The following is a 20,435-nucleotide window of genomic DNA, read 5'->3' as shown; positions in this document are numbered from 1 at the left end:
TACAACTAGCATTTGTTCGTAGACGAATTAGCACTTTCTATATATATATTTGTACACACTAATATGCCAACTTCGATAATTTAATCTATGCTTGAAGTGCAAATGTATATATAGAAAAGTGATATTTCTACCCTAAATTTCATTTATGAAAATAATTCCTGTAAATCTATTCATAAACTCTTACTTTTACCTTCCTTTTTTGAAATTTATTTATTTTTAAAATGAAATCTACTTAAAAGGTGCCATTATATTCCACCTTATTTTATAGTAAACTCAAATAAGAAACTCCGTACAAACAATTTTGGAATGAGAACGATCCAGCTATAATTTGTAGCTTAAAATCTATCCATTAGTCTTTAAACAAACACACATACAAAAAAAAAAAAAAAATGATTCTCCTCCAATTTGTATGTTTTTCATATTTCAAATCAAAAGGACCACTTGTTTATTTCATTCTTAGGCTAGATTGCCCTTGTATATTGGCGTAGTTGATACCTTACTTGGATAGTTGCTTGATTTCTAATAGGTATAAAATATTATTTTGGGTGTCTGATCTTTCCTATGTAAAATGTCGTTATACTAAGACAAATCATCCGCATGATTCATCTCATTTCAAAGAGTGTGTGACTATCTTGAAGAGATGACTAAGGTAATAATTTTACTTTTTACTCCAATTCCTAAGCTAAGATTCTTACAAACGAGTCCCTTGCCTATCATGTAGTGGCAAAACATTCATATTAACAAAATATCCAACCCAGCTACAGTGGATCTCTTACTTGACGGGAAATAGATCTTGATTTTATATAATCATATTAAATATTTGACAATACATTCCATACCTTGTATTTCGATGATTTATTTAATCGATACAAATTGTGATCCGAATGTCGCAAATATTTTGATTCCATCCAACGATGATTCTATAGCTTCAATTCGATTGGCACTTAACAAATTAGTATAAGCAATTTGTGAGAGTCGCTCTAGCTATATAAGAAATCTTTGATTATGATTAAGGATAGATTTTTGGATTCGGTTACTTTCTTGAATTAAATAAAAAAAACAAAGAGGTAAGTGCGGACATATTGATAATATGTTATTATATTAAGTGATTTGTTGGTATCTATGTAAATTCTTGATATCTTAAAGAAATTTTATTCGTATTGGTGAGGTGAAAAGAGAGATAGAGATAGTTGAATCAAAATTCTTGATATCTTAAATATACAATTAATGAATACAATTTTTTATTCATATTGGTGAGGTGAAAAGAGAGATAGAGATAATTGAATCAAAATAATTTCCTTTTTGAAATTCGATTTATGCTAAGGACAATGTGAATGTTATACTATGTTTCATTAAAACACTCAAAGGATTATATGATATATCGGGATAGAGGTAGGCCAACATTTATATTGATAAATAGGAGGTTTACTAATGAAAGACACAAATGAAATTAAGCACAATTTTACAAAGAAATATCCCACTTATTTCTCGAGAAGAGTTCGCACATTACTTTTTGCTCCAATTCTTAAGCTAAGATTCTCTTGAGCAAGTCCTTTTTGCTCCAATTCTTAAGCTAGGATTCTCGTGAACAAGTCCCTTGGATATGATGTAGCTACGATTCGTTTCATTCTTTAGGTTAAGATTCTCATGGAGAAGTCCATATATTTCATTCTTAGGCTAAAATTCTCATACAAGTCCCTTGGATATATTTCATTCTTAGACTAAGATTGTCCTTATATGTTGGTGCAGTTAGTATATTCATAGTTGATTATTTCAGTAGGTCTTGTGATATTATTTTTAAGGTGGGTTTCTCTGGGATGGGGCAAAGTCTAGGAAGTTGATTGACATGGGAGACAAAGTCAAAGGGTGATCAATATCATTCAGAACAAGAGAAGGTCCAATCAGACCTCTTGGCTGACCAAGCCTTGAGTTCCAATCTTATGCACGGACGAAGTGTCAAGCAAAGTGCTCACCCGATTGGGCCCTCTTGCCAGTCGGGCCTCGAAGCCTTGGGCCTTGAGTGCCAATCTTGTGCACGAACGGAGTGTTAAGCAAGGGGCTCGTCCGATCGGACCTCAAAGCACGATTTCATAAACAATGATAAAGCATGGAGTTAAGTATCAATTACCCCAACCGAGTACTCTAGCTGATTGCACATATGGTTCAATTGTACATGCTAGACACTTGGTTGCTTGCGGTCCAAATAAAGAAGCTGAGTGTAAGATGAGTCGTCAACTGCATTCATAAACACTGACCGGGTATCTCTCAAAAGTTATGGCCGATTGGACTATATCAGTAATTCAATTGGTTGGTCAAAGTAGTCTATGTAAGCCTCACAACCCAACGAATTACTACACTTTTTTGGTATTTTGTGCCACGGAGGGCAAAGAATATTCTACAGACAGATCGCACTTTTGAAGCTTCCAGAGTCACTTTATAGCTTATTCTTTTTTAGAAGTGTTTCGAAATTCATACAAGACACATTATAATAGGGGGTCTTCATCCACAGGCGGAGGTACATGCGACACTACACAATTTTACACACTCTTGCTACTATTCATTCCACTTGCTGCGACTCAATCATTTATTAGTAATTCGATTGGTTGATCAAAGTCATCTTATTGCGGGCCCCACAACCCAACAAATTACTATGCTTTTTTAATATTTTGTGCCATGAAGAATAGAGAATATTTTGCAGAAAGATCGCACTTTCAAAACTTCCAGAGTCACTTTATGACCTATCCTTTTTTAGAAGTGTTTCGAAATTCATGCATAAACACATTATAAAAGGGGGTCTTCATCTAGGCAGAGGGCTACACAATTTTGCACACTCTTGCTACTGCTCATTCCATTTTTTGCAATTTGATCATTGACTTGAACGTCGGAGGACCAATGCCGGAGACCCTTTCCCTAACCCAATCGCTAACACTCCTTTTGACACGCAGGACAACCAACTATCTTCTTAGCTTTCGGATAAAATCATCTTAGATTCAATTTCTAATAAATACAAAATATCTCATCGATATAAAACTTATATTAATATAACTACCACCCATGGTATTAATATAAATATCACCCATGATATCCCTCCTATTTTAGGGAGTGTGATTGATTTACTTCCTCTTTTAGAGTGTGTGAAAGTGACTATTTTACCCCCATTCTTAAACTAAGATTCTCATGAACAAATCTCTTAGGGTGCGTTTGGTTCAAATCATCATGTATAACTTTGGTTATGTGATTACCAAGTAATCACATAACCAAGGTTATGGGGAATAAAACATAACCAAATGTTGTTTGGTTCAACCTAGGTAATGCAACAAAAACTTGTTTGTTTGAAGGTTTTAATGAATACCCTAGTTTAATATTTTACCGTATTACCTTCAATTACAAAACCAACTATACATAATAATAATATTATTATTATTATTTATTTATTTATTTATTTTTTAATATTTTTTACTTTTCTTTTTCCTGTATATTTTTTTATTTTTTTATGTGTTTTTTTATTTTTTTTAATGTTTTTATATTTTTATATTATTTATATTTATATTTTTTAATTTTTTTACATTTTTTACATTTTTTTAATTTTAATTTTTATTTATTTATTTTTTAAAATTTTTTTATTTTTAAAATTTTAAAATTTTTATATATTTTTTATTTTTTTAAAAAAATTTTTAAAATTTTTTAAATTTTTAAAAAAATTTTAACATTTTTAAAATTTTTATTTTTAAAATTATTTATTTTTTTTAAAAAATAAAATTTTAAATTTTAAAATTTTTAAAACATTTTTTTATTTTTTTTAATATTTTTTTACATTTTCTCTCTTTTTTTCATGCTTTTTCTTATCTGAGGATATTTTTGGTAAAAAAAATTCGTTAACCCCGGAATCAAGAAAAACCTTAGTTTTCTAAGGTTTTCCGATTCTAGACTGCATGACCCTTTTGCTGACGTGTCGAGAATGAAACATTACTTGGGAATCATCGAATACCTAAACCAAACAAAGTTTTTGTTGATAACCTTGGATGGATAACCAAGATTATCAAGAATAACCCCGAACCAAACGCACCCTTAGATATGATGTAGCGTCACAGCATTTGTAGATTAACTAAGTAGCCAGCCCAGCAAAGATGGGGTGGGGTGACGTGCTGTTTGGGTTTGCGAATTTAATTTTACAAAAAAAACTCATGAAAAAAGATTCACAAGGAACACTTAGTTTTAAGATGAGTTAGTATGTTATCCACGAACACAAATATAGAGGACCCATTAGCTTTTGCTAGATAATGAGAATGTCTATTAACTAGATGCTCGCTCGCAATGCAAGCCTCAATTCTTTGAGGTAGGATCAGCTGGAGGTAGGGAGATGGGTACTTATCGCATCAATTCAATTTTGAAAGATTTAAAATTAACACAGAATGGAGACACGATGACTATTACCAACCGAAGTAAAAAAGTTCTCAATTATGGCAATAAAGGTCAGAATACTAGTCCAAAACCTCAAAAGAAAGGCATAAAATATCAAATACTTAACGTAAACCCAGCCAAGAGTGCAACTGGCTCGATCATAAACCACCTATTAAGAACGGGGCTTCTCTTTCTTTTCCTTGAAGAGAGCCAAGAGGGACACACCAGAGACCTTCACGACTTTAAACCTTACACCAGGAATATCACCCACAGCGTGGCCCTTACGTCCAAAACCAGCAATCAGGACCTCATCCTGAAAGTGAAATGCAGTGTACTATCATTCATTATCTATTCTAAATGAATAGGTTCTTAACAGCTGATAGAAGCAATTTTGGGCATGACCACCATGTTACTGAAGAGTGGAGGGCTCAGTATCATATGCAAATGTTAGATATAAGGATTAAACTTACATTTTCTTCTATGTAGTTTAAGCAACCATCATTGGGAACAAAAGCTGCAATTTTCTTTCCATTCTTTATCAGCTGAACCCTAGCACACTTTCGGATAGCAGAGTTAGGTTGCTTGGCTTCAATACCTCTGCAACATGAAATGTATGTTAGCCCACACTATAGAGGTCATCGATATAGGCGGTAACAAGTAGGGGATTGTATAGCTTACATCTTCTCAAGGACAATGCCCTTGGCATGGGAAGAACCAGCAAACGGTTTCTTCCATTCATTGCCAAGATGGCTTTTCTTGTATGATTTGTCTGCCCACCTCTGACGCCTCCTGTGAGTTTTGAGCTTGCGCCCAGCTCCCATTCCACGAGTCTTCCTGTAATAGATTCCCAAGTTCATGAAAACCGTTGTCTTTGAAGATATGTATCTCAAAAGACCATTTTTTTCCAGAGGTACAATTTCTTGATTTCTCATCCAAATTAGATGACTGACTCGTACACAAAATGCACTAAAACTGCTCAAATATATCAATATAGAAATAAGCACAGCGGAGTATTTCTTCTATTCCAAACACTAAATCAAATAAGGATTCAAAGCCCTTGTTGCACTGCTAGCATAACATTTTTTTTGGTATATTAGAACAGTTTTTCAGAGATTCCATGTTACAACAGTTAGATGAGTGGATTCCTCGACATAATGATGCATTGTCTAAGGATCAAGTGAAATCACTTAACTATCTAGAAGTAACAAATACAAGTACTGTTTGTTACTTGTGCAGCAAATAGCAATCAGAAACTCAAGGAACCAGTACTATAACGCCATAGAGAGGTATTTCAAAAACCATCAAGAGAACACCAAATTTGATAATCATATACACTATTAATTATTTATATTATAACAAACACTTACAGATGTGTAAAGAAACAAACAGCATTATGTGTAATAAATCTGACTCATTTGAAGCAATGCAATTGAGATCGATCATTTATTGAGATTGTCCTGATATGAATCATATGATACTCAGGCATTCTACAACAAGCTGATAACTGAACTCTTAGGATAATGTTATTTCCCACACAACCTAGTATACTGAACCCCTCTTGGTTTCAAGTGGGGATGCATGAAAGAACCATGTTTAACAATTAAATTAACTTGTCAGATCCAGGTGAATTTTAAGGGTATGAAGAACACACTCAGAACAACAATGAAGCCAGCCCCATCAAATTTGAATTTCAATATGAAACTGGCTAATTGTTTAAGAATTTTAGGTGGGTAGGGATGAAAATCCAACATAAATCGCCATCATAATTTGTATGCCTACGTGAGAGCTACACTCTAGTAGTTAATCTACCAATAATTAGCCGGATCTGAGTCTGAGATTAATCGGGTCCATCATCCAAATGTAGAAAAATGATTAAAAAAACAGACATGCATACTTCTTCATACACACAAAGTAAACGTATATTCTGATGACACTGGATATTGCCTCGCGTAAACAAATTTCCGTGATCATTTAATTGAAGAATCTATTCTTTGGCATGCAAATAGTGAATGCATAGACGATTGAAGCACCCAAACCCACGAAACTACCATTTCGAACACGAAACGTCAAATTGAAAACTCAAAATCAAACAAATCTCCAAGCACGGCGACTGCAACCAGAAATAACCGCTCAAGCAGGCTGATGAACAAACATTTGAGAGGTGAAGTTTGCGAGGACTCACCCCATCTTGAGCAAAGTGGAAGCTTCCCTCCTTGCGGCTCTGGCCTGGGAAAGAGAGATGGAGCGGCTGCGTATTCAACTTTGCGAAAACCCTACCCTAGCCTCTCCCTTTTATAGTGTTACGGGGAAACATATTCATGGGCCGCCGTGAAAGGGCGATTGGACGCGTAAGCGTTATTTGGGCCGGGCCGAGCAACTTCATATTTTAATCTTTCAAGGTATAAAAAAATAAAAAATAATCATAATTTCTGTTAATGTTCTCCCACACACCGCCAATTTATCCAGTTCATCTATTTATCCACCACATCTTATTAATTTGTTCCGCAGCCTCGTGCCACAAAAACGGAAAAGAAAGAAGGAGAAGAAAAGGAAATAAATAAACAAATCCATAAAAGATAGCGCGACGAAGAGAGATCTCCGGATGGGTCGGGCGTTCGTGTACGTCATACTCGGCGGCGGCGTTGCTGCTGGCTACGCCGCCCTCGAGTTCGTCCGCAGGGGCGTCTCCCACGGCGAGCTATGCATCATCTCCGAGGAATCCGTGAGTCTGGATCCCCTTCTCACGCCGTTCGAATTCCTTCCGATTTCGATCCGTGTCGTTGCGCTCGCTTCCTTTTTGGGTTTAGTTTGAACATCGTGTTGCATGTTTGAGATTGGAATTGAAGTCCGCAGATTGGATTTAAGGATTCGAAGACTTTAAAGTTACTTTTGTTTCGAGATTTGACGATTCTACCGTTTTAAAGTTTTGCTTACCCTGTGCTTCATCTTTGTAATTGTTTATGAGATCGAGTTCAAATTGTATATGTAACTTATGTGAGCAAAGCGATGAACTTTTTTGCAGGTTGCACCTTATGAACGGCCTGCATTGAGCAAAGGATATTTACTTCCTGAAGGTATTTATCATTTTTCATCCTAGTTAATACATGCACCACGAATTTATGGTTAGAAATGCATTCCGTTGAGCTAAAATTTTATTGCTGTTAGCCACTTGAGAAGAGGACATCTTCACACACCCCAATGGTCTCAACACACGCTTATGTGGAATAGTATAATGCGGCGCCTCACCAATCAACATTTGCTCGAGAAGGAGTGCTATTCTCTATTAATTAGGACCAAATTGTTGTGACTTGATCATCTTTACAAAAGCATTAAGTCCATTTTACTTAATATTCACTGAATTGACTTCTAGATTGACTGTTTCTGAGGCGTTTCACCACAGAAATTGTTAGTGACAGTATATATTTGTAATTCTGCATTCTAGCATGCAAGCTCATAATGATAACTCAAAGGACTCACATTTTTATGAATGCAAACACAATATCATTGCTAGTTCCTGAATTCCCCCTTCCATTTTGCTACACGAATAGGCAAATTCAAGAAATTCATCTTCTAGTATGGTCGAGGTTAGAAGAAGAAGAGAGCCAATCATGTTTATAGAAGCAATGTCATGAAATTTCACTTATCTGTGTTGTTAAATCAACAAGCTGATCATGTTTCACCTTTCTGTATGGTTGTTGCTCATTTTCTTCCGAGTGTAATAGATGTGATGGGTCCATAGTCACTTCAATTGATCTTGGACCATGGTGGTGTATTTACACTTCTCTGTCATTTATAGAGGCTCGGGAATGAGATAATCATAGTACTATAAAATTTTGAGGATCAAAATGATTTAACAAGTGTTTGTTGAATTCCTATTTCCCAAAAAAAAACATGCCAGTATAAGAGCCTTTACGTATCATTAAAGATGAATTTGCTCTGAATAATTCGTGAATGCTTGTTCTGTCTACCCTATCAGTTACATGAATATATGGTGATGAAATATCACATTTTACACACTACAACAACAAGTATGTAACTTGAGGTTATTTTTCCAGCTCCTGCACGCCTGCCTGCATTTCATACTTGTGTAGGCACTAATGATGAGAGATTGATGCCAAAATGGTACAAGGAGCACGGTAATCAATCTTCACAAATACTTCTTTTAATTCCAATATTTTCTTAGCAGCTATAATAGATTCCAGTTTCCTTCCTTCACCCTTTACAATTGAGAAAGTATAACTCATTGGTCTATTTGTTTGTTTCAAAGCCAAAGGTTGCCATTTGTATAGTTGAAAATGGAAAAGCTGTAAACTGTATTATGGAGATTTGGAGTTAACAATATTCTGGCTAATTGTATTAATTTAATTTGAGGTTTACACCATTATTTAATTCCACAATGCTTATTTTGTTATTCATTAATTATTGTGCCAACCTTTTGGGTTGGGGTAAATAAATTTTAAACCTACATTACGCTTTCTGCAAAGTTATACCACTACCACTAGTAATGTTCAAATAAATTAGATTATTCTTCATTGCATTTACTATTGCATTGATTAGTATTGTCTTTGATCTCCTTCTACCCCTCTTTGCATTTTCCACTCTTAATCAATTGAACTCCCTAACTATAGAGTTCATTTGTTTATGAATGAATGAATTGTAAAAAAGAATATGCCCCTTTTCAAAAATTTATTATGATCTATTCAACTCTTCTAACTATAGAATCCATTTATTTATGAATGAATCCTCATTAAAAATCTGTTCATTCCTCTAGAATGAGCTAGATAATTTTCCTAGTGCATTAAGTTGTTTCTACCTCAATTGGGATTAATCCCATTGTTTGTCATTTCTATGATGCTAGATTTATGTACCTCTAAAAAGGATGTTAAGCATCCAAATTGACTTATTAATTATCCATATTATCCATGTTTTTTTCACCGCCTCTAAATTGTTCTGTTAGATGTGTTGTATATTAGCATTGTTGCAGGAAAATTATTGGTTGTCATATAGTTGCAAATTTCGAATCAATTATCCAAATTATCTACTGTATGAAATATACTTATGGAGTGAATTTTGGGTGCTTTCATTCCCTAGAATAACATCCCTCTACCTGTGTGATGGGGACTGTATAGCTTCCTATTAACTCATGACTTAATGCATCTATAGGGTGCCTTAAATAGTGTATCTGCAAAAATTTGAAACTTAGCAATTTGAAGATTATTTGTTCCTCGAAACATTCTAATCTCGTCATATAAGTTGATCTTTCTCTGGGAATAAATATATCAAAAGGATTCTCTTAGTCACTATCCATCCGTGTTTCAAATTAATCTATGCTGTGCTAATAACACCGTTTGGTCTTTGATCAAAATTTTAGTGATTCTTAACATATGGCCTTGTTGAACATGAAGGTTTGGCTTGGAGTTGAGATTTGTAAACAATAGGACACTTCATCCTGAATTGTATTTGCTTGATCTTACTTTCTATATGCATACATCTTAATTTGTTGATACTGCAGAAACTTAGTAGCATAATTTATTGTTGTGATTGGCTAGGAATTGAACTTGTTCTTGGCACCAGAGTGAAGTCTACTGATGTGAGACGGAAAGTGTTGATCACAGCAACTGGTGAAACTATCAGTTACAAGATACTCATAATTGCAACAGGTGCTCGGGTATTGAAGTCTATATCTTGCATTTGGTTTAAAACTTTTTTTTTCTCATTGCATAATATTCAGGTCAAGCATGATAATTGCCTTCTGTTGAAACTCATTCATCTTTTACATGTAGGCTCTGAAACTTGAAGAATTTGGAGTTAGAGGATCTGATGCTGAAAACGTTTGCTACTTACGTAATTTGGCTGATACAAATAGGCTTGTGGATGTAATGCAAAACTGCAGTGGAGGGAATGCTGTTGTCATTGGTGGCGGTTACATTGGGATGGAATGTGCAGCAGCATTAGTTACAAATCGAATGAAAGTAACAATGGTTTTCCCAGAGGCACATTGCAGTAAGTATGGTAATATATCAGTAAATGAAGGTAAGCTTCATTGATTGACGCTTCTACATTTTCTTGCTAGTGGGCCGCTTGTTTACACCAAAGATTGCAGAGTATTATGAGAATTACTATAAGTCAAAAGGAGTTAAATTCATCAAAGGAAGTGTTCTGACATCATTTGAGAACGACTCAGAGGGAAAGGTAATACTTTTTTTATCTATATGTTTTTGTTAATTTTAATTCTCCATTAAATAGGCTATCAGACGGAACCATGAGCTATGCTATCTTCTAAGCCTGGATAAAATAAATTGAGCTTTATGGATTCTGATCCTGTCCGAATGCTGAATCAACGGACGCTGGACACGGGGCGTTTTTCGACTGTTGACGTGGATCTTCGCCTGGTAGCACGAAGCTCCGGTGAACCTGCACAAAAGTCGAGCCGGGAAGGGGTTCCCGGCGGCGACCCTCCGACGCTCAAGTCAGGCGAAGCTCAAGAGAGAAAAAGTGGCTCCAAAACTCATCCCAAGCGTACCTCCGGCGAAGAATGAGTGCCTTTATATAGGGCAGCGAAGAAGTGAGTGTACACCTACCGAGGTGTACACGTGTCCATGGCCCATACCCGAGTAAGGGCTTGTCAGTGAGCTTCCCTAACCCATACTGCTACAGTCTCAGCATGTCCTCGATGGGACAGCGGAATCCCCTGTCACAAGATTTGGAGCATGGCCTACACGTGAAACATACCTGCTGTCAGAAAAAGACGTCCCTTGTCCTTTTCCCCTTTGCTCCAAATCTGGCTTCCGTGCGGACAGCTCCCCCAACATCCGGCCGGACATATGCGGTGGTTTACTTGAGGAGATTCTCCCTCACGTGCTTTGTGGAGACTATTAGTAGTATGTTACCTTATGACTTTGGCCGAGCGTGCAGTCCGCTCGGCCCTGCGACCTTTTCCACTGAGCGTCGGAACCCTGATTTCGACAAGGCGCCTTTAACCATCAGCCGAACATCGTCCAGTCGGCCAGCCGATCGGACCCATCCCTCTCCGGACGTTCGATTCCACCGGACGGCCGGCCGGTCGTCCGGTCGGACCCGGCCCTTTCCGGATGGACTACTGCCACTTTGACTTCCACGTGGCGTTGACTCCACAAGGCGGGGTCCCTTGTTCTCACTACCGGATCACTTGCCTCCCCTTCTAGTCTAGTCGAAGGAGGCGAATAGTCCGACTGACTGGACTACGAATCCGGCCGAGCGGCTCCTCCATGCTGGTATCCTCCGCTCGACCAACCATAGAGGTATCCTTAAGCGAATCAACAATGGCATTCACCGGATCTCCTCGTGTTCTGCGCCAATCTTCGACATTAAGGTTGAGCATGCTTTCATTAAATGCTCCGAATGATTGAATGCCACGTGGAGCACTGCCATCGGCGTACGGCGGCGGCGGCATGGTGTTTTGATGTGATCGAAGCGATTCGAAATGGACGGCTCGATGCATGCTTTGATTCCCGTGACCTGGATCCAACGGTGGAGGCCGCCCGGCCTTCACCCTATAAATTCTTCGTTTCCTTCTCTCCCTCACTTGCCTCCGCGATTTCAACCATTGCCCCCTGCGCTTTGGAGCTCCGACGATCCTGTTTCTGCTCTCCGACGCTCTCCGGTGCCTTTTCCTTGATCCCTTTCCCCGCAGCAAGGTTTTATATCTTTCCTTCCTCCTTTCCGGTGTTTCCTCCGAATTTCTTTCTCAGTTTCGATCCTTGAAACCTCCTTTCGTTTGCTGTTGTTTTTCTCCTGCCTTTTTGCCTTTTGATTCCTTCCGATCGGCCCATGGCTAGCTCTTCCAATCCCGAAGATCAGTCGCTCGGCCCATGGTACACCACCATGCAGTCCCGATTCGAACAGCGGGACTTCGATATTTTGACAGACAATTTCGAAATCCCAGAGGATTTCGAAATTCGCTCGGCCTCACAGGCCGCCGCGCGGAGCTTTCTGTGTCTTCCGAGACCAGTTTACCGCCGGTCTTCGTTTTCCTGTACATCCTTTCATCATAGATGTCTGTAATTTTTTCGGTGTGCCGCTCGGCAGTTTAGTACCCAATACCTTCCGTCTCCTCTGTGGTGTTGTCGTTTTGTTTAAGATTCACAACATCCCCCTCCGACCGGAGGTCTTCTTTTATTTCTATTACCCCAAGCAAGCCGAGCCGGGCACCTTCATGTTCCAAGCTCGGCCCGGCTTGGTCTTTTTCAACAAACTTCCTACTTCCAATAAACATTGGAAGGATTATTTTTTCTATATCCGTATGCCCGATCAGGCCACCTTCCCGACAAAGTGGCAAGTCAACTTGCCCCCTACTCCCGAGCTGAAGAAATTCAAGACCCGACCGGACTACCTCCATGCTGCAAACATACTAGCCGGTCTGCGACTCCGACATCAATAAGCTCCTTCATGAAGGAGTGATGTACATCTTCGGTCTGAGTCCTATACGGACTCCTCTTCCGACCGGCTTCGGTAAGAACTTTACTTGGGCATTTGCTTTGATCGCTAACTGATTTCTTTTCTTTCTTTCGCAGCGGACATCGTCATGGATTCGGTGATGGCCGGCGTTTTGAAGAGAAGGGCGGCAGCGTTAGAAGCCGCAGCCGCCAAAGAAATGGAAGCACTGGGTATCCAGCCGGTCGGATCCCATGAAGGAGAGAGCGGGACTCAGGCTGAGTCGGCCGCTCAAGCTTCCCAACAAAATGTGGCTAGCGGCGCCACCCCCTCAAGAGAATGAATTGCCCCCGAGGAAGGTTCCGCTCGGGAGGAGGAGCAGCCCTTACAAAAGAGGCGTCGAGTGGAGACTCCCCTACGCTCGGCTACCTCAGCTGTCCAGCCCTCCGAGCGGGCCACTGCCACCGCTAGGGCTGCAAACGAATCGAGCCGGCTCGCGAGCTTTTCGAGCCGGCTCGAAAAATATTCGATTCGTATTCGAATTTATCGAATTCGAGCCGAACTCGAACATGTTCGAACTTTTTCTCGAGCCGAACTCGAACCCAAATTATATTGTTCGAGCCGCTCGCGAGCCGCTCACGAGCTTTAATATTTATTAATATAAGTTAAATATATATTAAATAAATAAATTTCGAGCCTTTCGAACCTATTTTCGAGTAATAATTCGAATAGTTCGCGAACATGTTCGAATATTTCGAGCCGAATTCGAACCCGAACCCTAATTCGAACCGAACTCGAACCAAACATTTTAAAATCTTCGAGCTTCGAATCGAGCTCGAACTCGAATATACCTATTTCGAGCCGAATTCGAACCTTAAATTTTTCAGCATATTCGGCTCGATTCGATTCGTTTACACCCCTAGCCACCGCTCGAGGCAAGGCGCCAGAGGTCGAAGCCATTTCATCCGACCGGACGCCTTCTGAATGGGACGAGCCGGCCGCGCCAATCGAAGCTATTCCGGTCAGCACCCTTCCGCCCGTTCGCCAACCAGTCCAACGCTCGACCATTCATTCGCAGTTTTCTGCGCCGGCTTCTGATCCCCTCCCGACAGCCGGTTGGACGACCCCCGGTCATGGTCGTACCATTCGAGTCACTCTTCATTCCCGACTGAAGAGCTGCTGCTAGAGGTCGATCAACCGACTGCGCCCGAGCACACTATCACCCTGAAGGAGTCTCTCGCTGAGATGTGGGCTGACGCTCGGGCACGCGTCGCCCTGATCCCCATCGGGAATTTGGCTAACAGTCATATGCAGCAGGCCACGGGGGTAAGTTTGTAATCTACCAAGTTTTGTCTTCCTTCCTCCCGATCGGCCACTAACAGCTTCTAACTCTTCCCGTCAGAGATGGGTGGAAGAAATTGCGGTTTCCAATCGCTTGGCCCTGGTGGATGAAGAGCTGCGACAACTGAAGGCAGCGGTTGGTCCGTCCGGCTTGCAGTGCCCTTCATATTCCGATTTGCAGAAGGAGCTGAAGAAGGCCCAAGATATGCTGGCGGCCGAACGGAAGAGAACAGCTGACCAGGCTCATCATTTGGCCGAGCTCGAGCGACAAGTCAAGTCGCTCGACCAAAAATTTACCCTGGCCACCACTCGGAAGAATACGACCGTTTCTGACTTGGAGAAGAAGAATGTGGAGGCTCGAGGCCTGGAGCTGAAAGTCAAGGAGTTGATGGAACAGCTTGACCAGGAGAAAGTAAGCCGCTCGGCCGACGCAACCAAGCACAAGGACGAGCTGACCGCTTTGCAGGAATCCCTCTCTGCAGCTCAACTGGCATTCAAAGAGTACCAGGAGGCCGAGCCGAGTCGGGTTGCAGCTCTAAGACAGGACTATATTCCCTCGCCCGAATTCTCAGAGAAAATCTGCGAGCGGATGTACACCGCCTTTGAGTTGGCAATGACCGCCACCATGACTTATCTGAAGTCGAAGAGCCTTCTCCCCGAGTCCGCCTCTATTCCGGTCGGCGACCAAGTGGCTCTTCTGGATAACATCCCCAAGACCCTCTATGATTATATCGAGTAGTTTCTGTAATTGGGCCACTCGACTGGATGTCATCTCTTTTTGTAATTAGGCCGCTCGGCCTAAAGTTTTAACTTTAATGCACTGTTTTCCTAGTATTTGATGCCTCTTTACATAACTAAATTGTGTGTTTATCCGCTCGCCCATTATCACTTCTCGTGCTCCCGCTCGGCGAAATATACCATGTCCCTCTTTCAAGATGTTAGATCTCGTTTTCAAGATGTCAAGTACCTTTGGATACTGGGCCAATCGGAGTGTGGAGACGGTCGAACGGTATCGAAATCGCGTAGCTCGGACGTTTATAGACGCCGGCTCGCCTCTCAATATTTAACGTCGGAGCTCGACGGTTTTCCGCTCGGACGTTTATAGACGCCGGCTCGTCTCTCGATATTTAACGTCGGAGTTCGACGGTCTTCCGCTCGGAGGGTTTATAGACGCCGGCTCGCCTCTCGATATTTAACGTCGGAGCTCGGCTCTTCTCTCGAGCGTTTATGAGGCGCCGACTCGTCTCGATATTTAACGTCGGAGCTCGGCGGTCTTCCGCTTCGGAGGGTTTAGACGCCGGCTCGTCTCGATATTTAACGTCGGAGCTCGGCGGTCTTCCGCCCGGAGGGTATAAACAACGGCTCGTCTCTCGATATTTAACGTCGGAGCTCGGCGGTCTTCCGCTCGGACGTTACGAGGCGTCGCCACCGCGTTCACTGCCATCGCAGCGCCGCCACTAACGGCAGCGCCTCCCTCCATATTTAGCGTCACTCGGCCTCCATGTCGGCTCCTCCAGCTGCTACAAGAATCCAACCGTTTCCCGTCTCATCCGTCGCCCCATCACTTCTCTCCACGCCGACAAGGCTGGTGCCCGAGCTTGGGGCCCCACCGCGAATCTCGAGCTCGGCGGCCTTCGCCGCTGCTGCGGCCGGGATAAGCTTCTCGTCCAACTCTTTGACCTCTTCTACGGCGGACTCTGACTCGGATGAGGAGATGGAGGAGTCCGGCGGCTCCTCGGAGGGTTTATAGGCAGCTCGTCTCTTGATATTTAACGTCGGCTCGGCGACCTTACCTTTCGGAGGGTTTATGAGCTCCTCTCGATATTTAACGCCGAGCTCGGCGGTCTTCCGCTCGGAGGGTTTATAGGCCTCGTCTCTCGATATTTAACGTCGGAGCTCGACGGTCTTCCGCTCGGAGGGTTTATAGACGCCGGCTCGTCTCTCGATATTTAACGTCGGAGCTCGACGGTCTTCCGCTCGGACCATTTCAATGTAGCATCGCCGAGCTGCCAGCTGGTGTCCCCGTACCTCTCCTACTTTGTCTTCGACGGGGAATTTGATCTTCTGGTGGAAGGTGGAGACGGTCGTCCCAAAATGACGTTGTATGATGAGGGAGAGTCGACCACCACGAAGTTTGCAGTTCGCGTCCTTCTGAGCGGCTCCTCTCCCAACGAGATAGCTAGTCGGACTTGCCCGACCGGCAGGATTTCATTGCCCGTAAACCCGTAGAGCGGGGTTGTCATGGGCAGCAGCTCGGCTCGGTCGATTTGTAGTTGATCGAACGCCTTCTTAAATATGATGTTGACCGAGCTTCCTGTGTCAATAAATACGCGGTGAACAGTGTAATTGGCTATTACCGCTTTGATGAGTAGGGCATCGTCATGGGGTACTTCAACTCCTTCCAAGTCCCCTGGGCCGAAACTGATTTCGGGTCCGGTCGCCCGCTCTCTGCTGCAACTGACCGCATGAATTTGGAGCTGCCGGACGCTCGCCTTTCTTGCTCGGTTGGAGTCTCCTCCGGTCGGCCCGCCAGCGATAATGTTGATCTCACCTCGGGAAGTGTTACTTCTATTCTCTTCTTCCCGAGCGGATGGTCGAGACCTTTCTCGTGACATTCGGCGATTTTCTTGCCTTGGAGAGCGATGCTGATCGGGAGTCTGTTGCTGTCGCCTATCGGTTCGCGTCCGATCGGCTTCATGTGTTCTCTGCCGCCTGTCGACTGAGGGAGACCGTCGGTCGCCATTCCGGGGCACAGGATGAGCCACGAAGGGAAGACTTCGGCAATCCCTTGTGTTGTGCGTATCCGTCCGGTGGAAGGAGCAGAACATCGGGGTCCATTTCTTCTTTGGCTTGGGCCGGGCGGCGGCTACCTCTTGCACGTGGGACCTGGCATGGGGGGATCGGATTGCTTCGGCCCTTGGTCCTCTGGGCGGCTGATGAGTGGCGTGTTGTTTCCGCTCGGCCGGAGGAGCCCGCTCGGTTGGAGTTTCTTTTTTCCTAGCCGCTTGCGCTTCTTCCACGTTGATGTATTCGTTCGCCCGGTGTAGCATGTGATCATAGTCTCGGGGCGGCTTTCGGATGAGCGATCGGAAGAAATCCCCATCCACTAGGCCTTGTGTGAAGGCATTCATCATGGTTTCCGAGGTGGCCGTTGGAATGTCCATCGCCACTTTGTTGAACCGCTGGATGTAAGCTCGGAGCGATTCACGGGCTTCTTGCTTGATGGCGAACAGGCTCACGCTCGTTTTCTGGTAGCGTCGACTGCTCGCAAAATGGTGGAGGAAGGCCGTTCGGAACTCCTTGAAGCTCGTGATGGATCCGTCCGGCAGCCTCCGAAACCACCGTTGAGCCGATCCCGAGAGAGTGGTAAGAAAAACTCGGTATTTTACTCCATCTGTGTATTGATGGAGCGTAGCTGTGTTATCAAACTTACCCAGATGATCATCTGGGTCAGTTGTCCCATTATACTCGCCGATCGTCGGAGCCACGTAGTGCTTCGGCAGAGGATCTCGTAGAATAGCCTCCGAAAATTGACGATTGATCCTCTCGGTCGATGCGTCCGCTCGGGGGGGGCTTTCCCTTTTCTGGCATCTCGTCTAGGCATTTCGTCCGAAGAAGATCCCCGATCTCTATGAGCTGTTGCGGCTTCGGGAGTGCGGAATAGGGCTCGATGAAATGCAACGGTGGCTTGAGGTGCTTCCGCTCGGCCACCAGAAGCAGACGTTGCTTGCTGCTCCGGCCGCTCGGCTGTGGCTTTCTGTTTTTGCTCCACAAGCTTGGCGGCCCTTATCTCGATCAGAGCGTCGAGTTCCTCATTTGAAAGCGTCACCGTGTGTTGTCGTCCAGCCTCGTCCATCATTTCCGATCGGATGCAGGAGCGTTCCCACAGACGGCGCCAAATTGATCCTGTCCGAATGCTGAATCAACGGACGCTGGGCACGGGGCGCTTTTCGACTGTTGACGTGGATCTTCGCCTGGTAGCACGAAGCTCCGGTGAACCTGCACAAAAGTCGAGCCGGGAAGGGGTTCCCGGCGGCGACCCTCCGACGCTCAAGTCAGGCGAAGCTCAAGAGAGAAAAAGTGGCTCCAAAACTCATCCCAAGCGTACCTCCGGCGAAGAATGAGGGCCTTTATATAGGGCAGCGAAGAAGTGAGTGTACACCTACCGAGGTGTACACGTGTCCATGGCCCATACCCCAGTAAGGGCTTGTCAGTGAGCTTCCCTAACCCATACTGCTACAGTCTCAGCATGTCCTCGATGGGATAGCGGAATCCCCTGTCACAAGATTTGGAGCATGGCCTACACGTGAAACATATCTGCTGTCAGAAAAAGACGTCTCTTGTCCTTTTCCCCTTTGCTCCAGATCTGGCGTCCGGGCGGACAGCTCCCCCAACATCCGGCCGGACATATGCGGTGGTTTACTTGGGGAGATTCTCCCTCATGTGCTTTGTGGAGACTATTAGCAGTATGTTACCTTATGACTTTGGCCGAGTGTGCAGTCCGCTCGGCCCTGCGACCTTTTCCACTGAGTGCCGGAACCCTAATTTCGACAAGGCGCCTTTAACCATCATCCGAACATCGTCCGGTCGGCCAGCCGATCGGACCCATCCCTCTCCGGACGTTCGATTCCACCGGACGGCCGGTCGGTCGTCCGGTCGGATCCGGCCCTTTCCGGATGGACTACTGCCACTTTGACTTTCACGTGACGTTGACTCCATAAGGCGGGGTCCCTGTTCTCACTACCGGATCAGATTCCACTAGTTCTAGATATTTTTAATTATAGGGTTGAGGCCACACTTGATAGTGTTAGCTAGGGCTGTTAAATGATGATGATGCTGTCATTTCTATATTTTTGCGCCAGATGAGAATATTTTGACAGACATGTTACATCTGGTCGTCAGCTTTTCAGGAAGCTCCATGCACATTTGTTAGCAGTTGGATGCTGATCCGATAACTCTCTTCTTGTTCATAGGTAAAAGCGGTGATCCTTAAAGATGGTACCTGCCTTCCAGCTGACATGGTTGTGGTGGGCATTGGCATCCGTCCAAACACTGGTCTATTTGAAGATCAACTACAGCTCGACAAAGGTGGCATTAAGGTCAATGGACGAATGCAGGCCAGCAACGCCTCTGTCTATGCTGTCGGTGACGTTGCTGCTTTTCCTGTCAAACTATTTGGCAACGAAATTCACCGCCTCGAGCATGTGGACTCTGCTCGGAAGACTGCAAAGCATGCTGTTGCAGCGATCATGGCACCCTCCACAGGTGACCTTGATTATCTTCCTTTCTTTTACTCCAGGATGTTCACATTGTCTTGGCAGTTTTACGGAGATAGCATTGGCGAAGTCGTCCACTACGGAGATTTTTCCGGTGGGAATTTTGGTGCTTACTGGATCCACAAGGGTGTGATCGTTGGGGCTTTCCTGGAGGGGGGAAGCAAGGATGACTACGAGGCGATCGCAAAGGCTGTTCGGTCTAAAGCGATTGTGAACAATATTGCCGAGGTTGAAAGAGCAGGAATTGAATTCGCTCTGCGAGTCGGTCAGCAAGCAGCAACGCCAGAGAGTGGGCTTCTCGTGGAGAGACCAATATACACGCAGTACGCGACAGCTGGTGTTGTCGTAGCTCTTTCAATCGCAGGGTTTGCTTACTGGTATGGAAGGAGACGCCGCATATTGTAACTAACGCGGGAAGATTAAAATCGTTATTGTTATGGTGTATAATTTCTGGAAAGAAAAGATGGATGAAAGTTTCAATTGCAATGTAAAAGTTCTAGCAGAACTAGTCTTGTAATCGCGACTGTGCAAGTAAATACCCTGGTTCTTATAAAACGTATTTCAATGTATTTCACTTGGTTCTTTGGTGTCCGAAGACTGAAGTCTCAGGGTATTGTGAATTCTGTTTTATTGATAAAAATTAATAGAAATATTAATGTTGACTTCAGTGGGATAATATTTGGAGTTAATAGATTAATTTGTAAATAAAATTAGTAGTTAGTGGATGAGAAATTAATGGATTAATACTCATATTATGCAATTAGTTGTTAATGGATGATGAATTAATAAGTTAATATTAATATTAAAGAGTTATAGATTATAATTAAGGAGTTAATGGATTAGTGAGTAAATTATGTATTAACTTATAAATAATTTAAATTTATTCATGAATAAAGTTGTGAGAAATTTTTTTACCCTCTATTTTTGCAAAACTCTTTCATTTTTAACATACATCCACATTGGTATATTATTAGAATGTTATAACCCATATATTGGTGTTAAAAC

At 42.9% G+C, this 20,435-nt stretch overlaps 2 protein-coding genes across 2 annotated transcripts; one reads left to right on the top strand and one right to left on the bottom strand.

Annotated features, from left to right (window-relative positions):
* Nucleotides 1-4,430: 4,430 nt before the first annotated feature.
* Nucleotides 4,431-6,691, bottom strand: LOC121992940 (40S ribosomal protein S23). Its single transcript, XM_042547583.1, has 4 exons — nucleotides 6,584-6,691; nucleotides 5,080-5,235; nucleotides 4,872-4,998; nucleotides 4,431-4,714 (listed from the first exon to the last, which is right to left on the bottom strand). The coding sequence occupies exons 1-4, from the start codon at nucleotides 6,586-6,588 to the stop codon at nucleotides 4,574-4,576; spliced, it is 429 nt and encodes a 142-aa protein (XP_042403517.1). The 5' UTR covers nucleotides 6,589-6,691; the 3' UTR covers nucleotides 4,431-4,573.
* Nucleotides 6,692-6,893: 202 nt separating this feature from the next.
* On the top strand, nucleotides 6,894-20,004 carry LOC121992939 (monodehydroascorbate reductase 2, peroxisomal-like). The gene is made up of 7 exons (XM_042547582.1): nucleotides 6,894-7,123; nucleotides 7,424-7,475; nucleotides 8,457-8,537; nucleotides 9,951-10,069; nucleotides 10,185-10,404; nucleotides 10,475-10,593; nucleotides 19,128-20,004. The coding sequence occupies exons 1-7, from the start codon at nucleotides 7,004-7,006 to the stop codon at nucleotides 19,833-19,835; spliced, it is 1,419 nt and encodes a 472-aa protein (XP_042403516.1). The 5' UTR covers nucleotides 6,894-7,003; the 3' UTR covers nucleotides 19,836-20,004.
* Nucleotides 20,005-20,435: the final 431 nt, after the last annotated feature.

The sequence above is a fragment of the Zingiber officinale genome, chromosome 6B (genome assembly GCF_018446385.1).
Source record: "Zingiber officinale cultivar Zhangliang chromosome 6B, Zo_v1.1, whole genome shotgun sequence".
Taxonomy (NCBI): domain Eukaryota; kingdom Viridiplantae; phylum Streptophyta; class Magnoliopsida; order Zingiberales; family Zingiberaceae; genus Zingiber; species Zingiber officinale.
The sequence above is the reverse complement of the archived record's forward strand: the minus strand, read 5'-3'. Positions and strand labels throughout refer to the sequence as shown.

Bases quoted from the DNA above. Each gene is read 5' to 3' on its own strand.
- LOC121992940 (XM_042547583.1), bottom strand. The intron at 4,999-5,079 runs GTAAGCTATACA...TTCATGTTGCAG, and splicing joins GGCATTGTCCTTGAGAAGAT to AGGTATTGAAGCCAAGCAAC. The intron at 4,715-4,871 runs GTAAGTTTAATC...TTTCACTTTCAG, and splicing joins TAAACTACATAGAAGAAAAT to GATGAGGTCCTGATTGCTGG.
- LOC121992939 (XM_042547582.1), top strand. From the start codon at position 7,004: ATGGGTCGGGCGTTCGTGTACGTCATACTCGGCGGCGGCGTTGCTGCT. The intron at 10,405-10,474 runs GTAAGTATGGTA...TTTTCTTGCTAG, and splicing joins TTTCCCAGAGGCACATTGCA to TGGGCCGCTTGTTTACACCA. The intron at 10,594-19,127 runs GTAATACTTTTT...TCTTGTTCATAG, and splicing joins AGAACGACTCAGAGGGAAAG to GTAAAAGCGGTGATCCTTAA.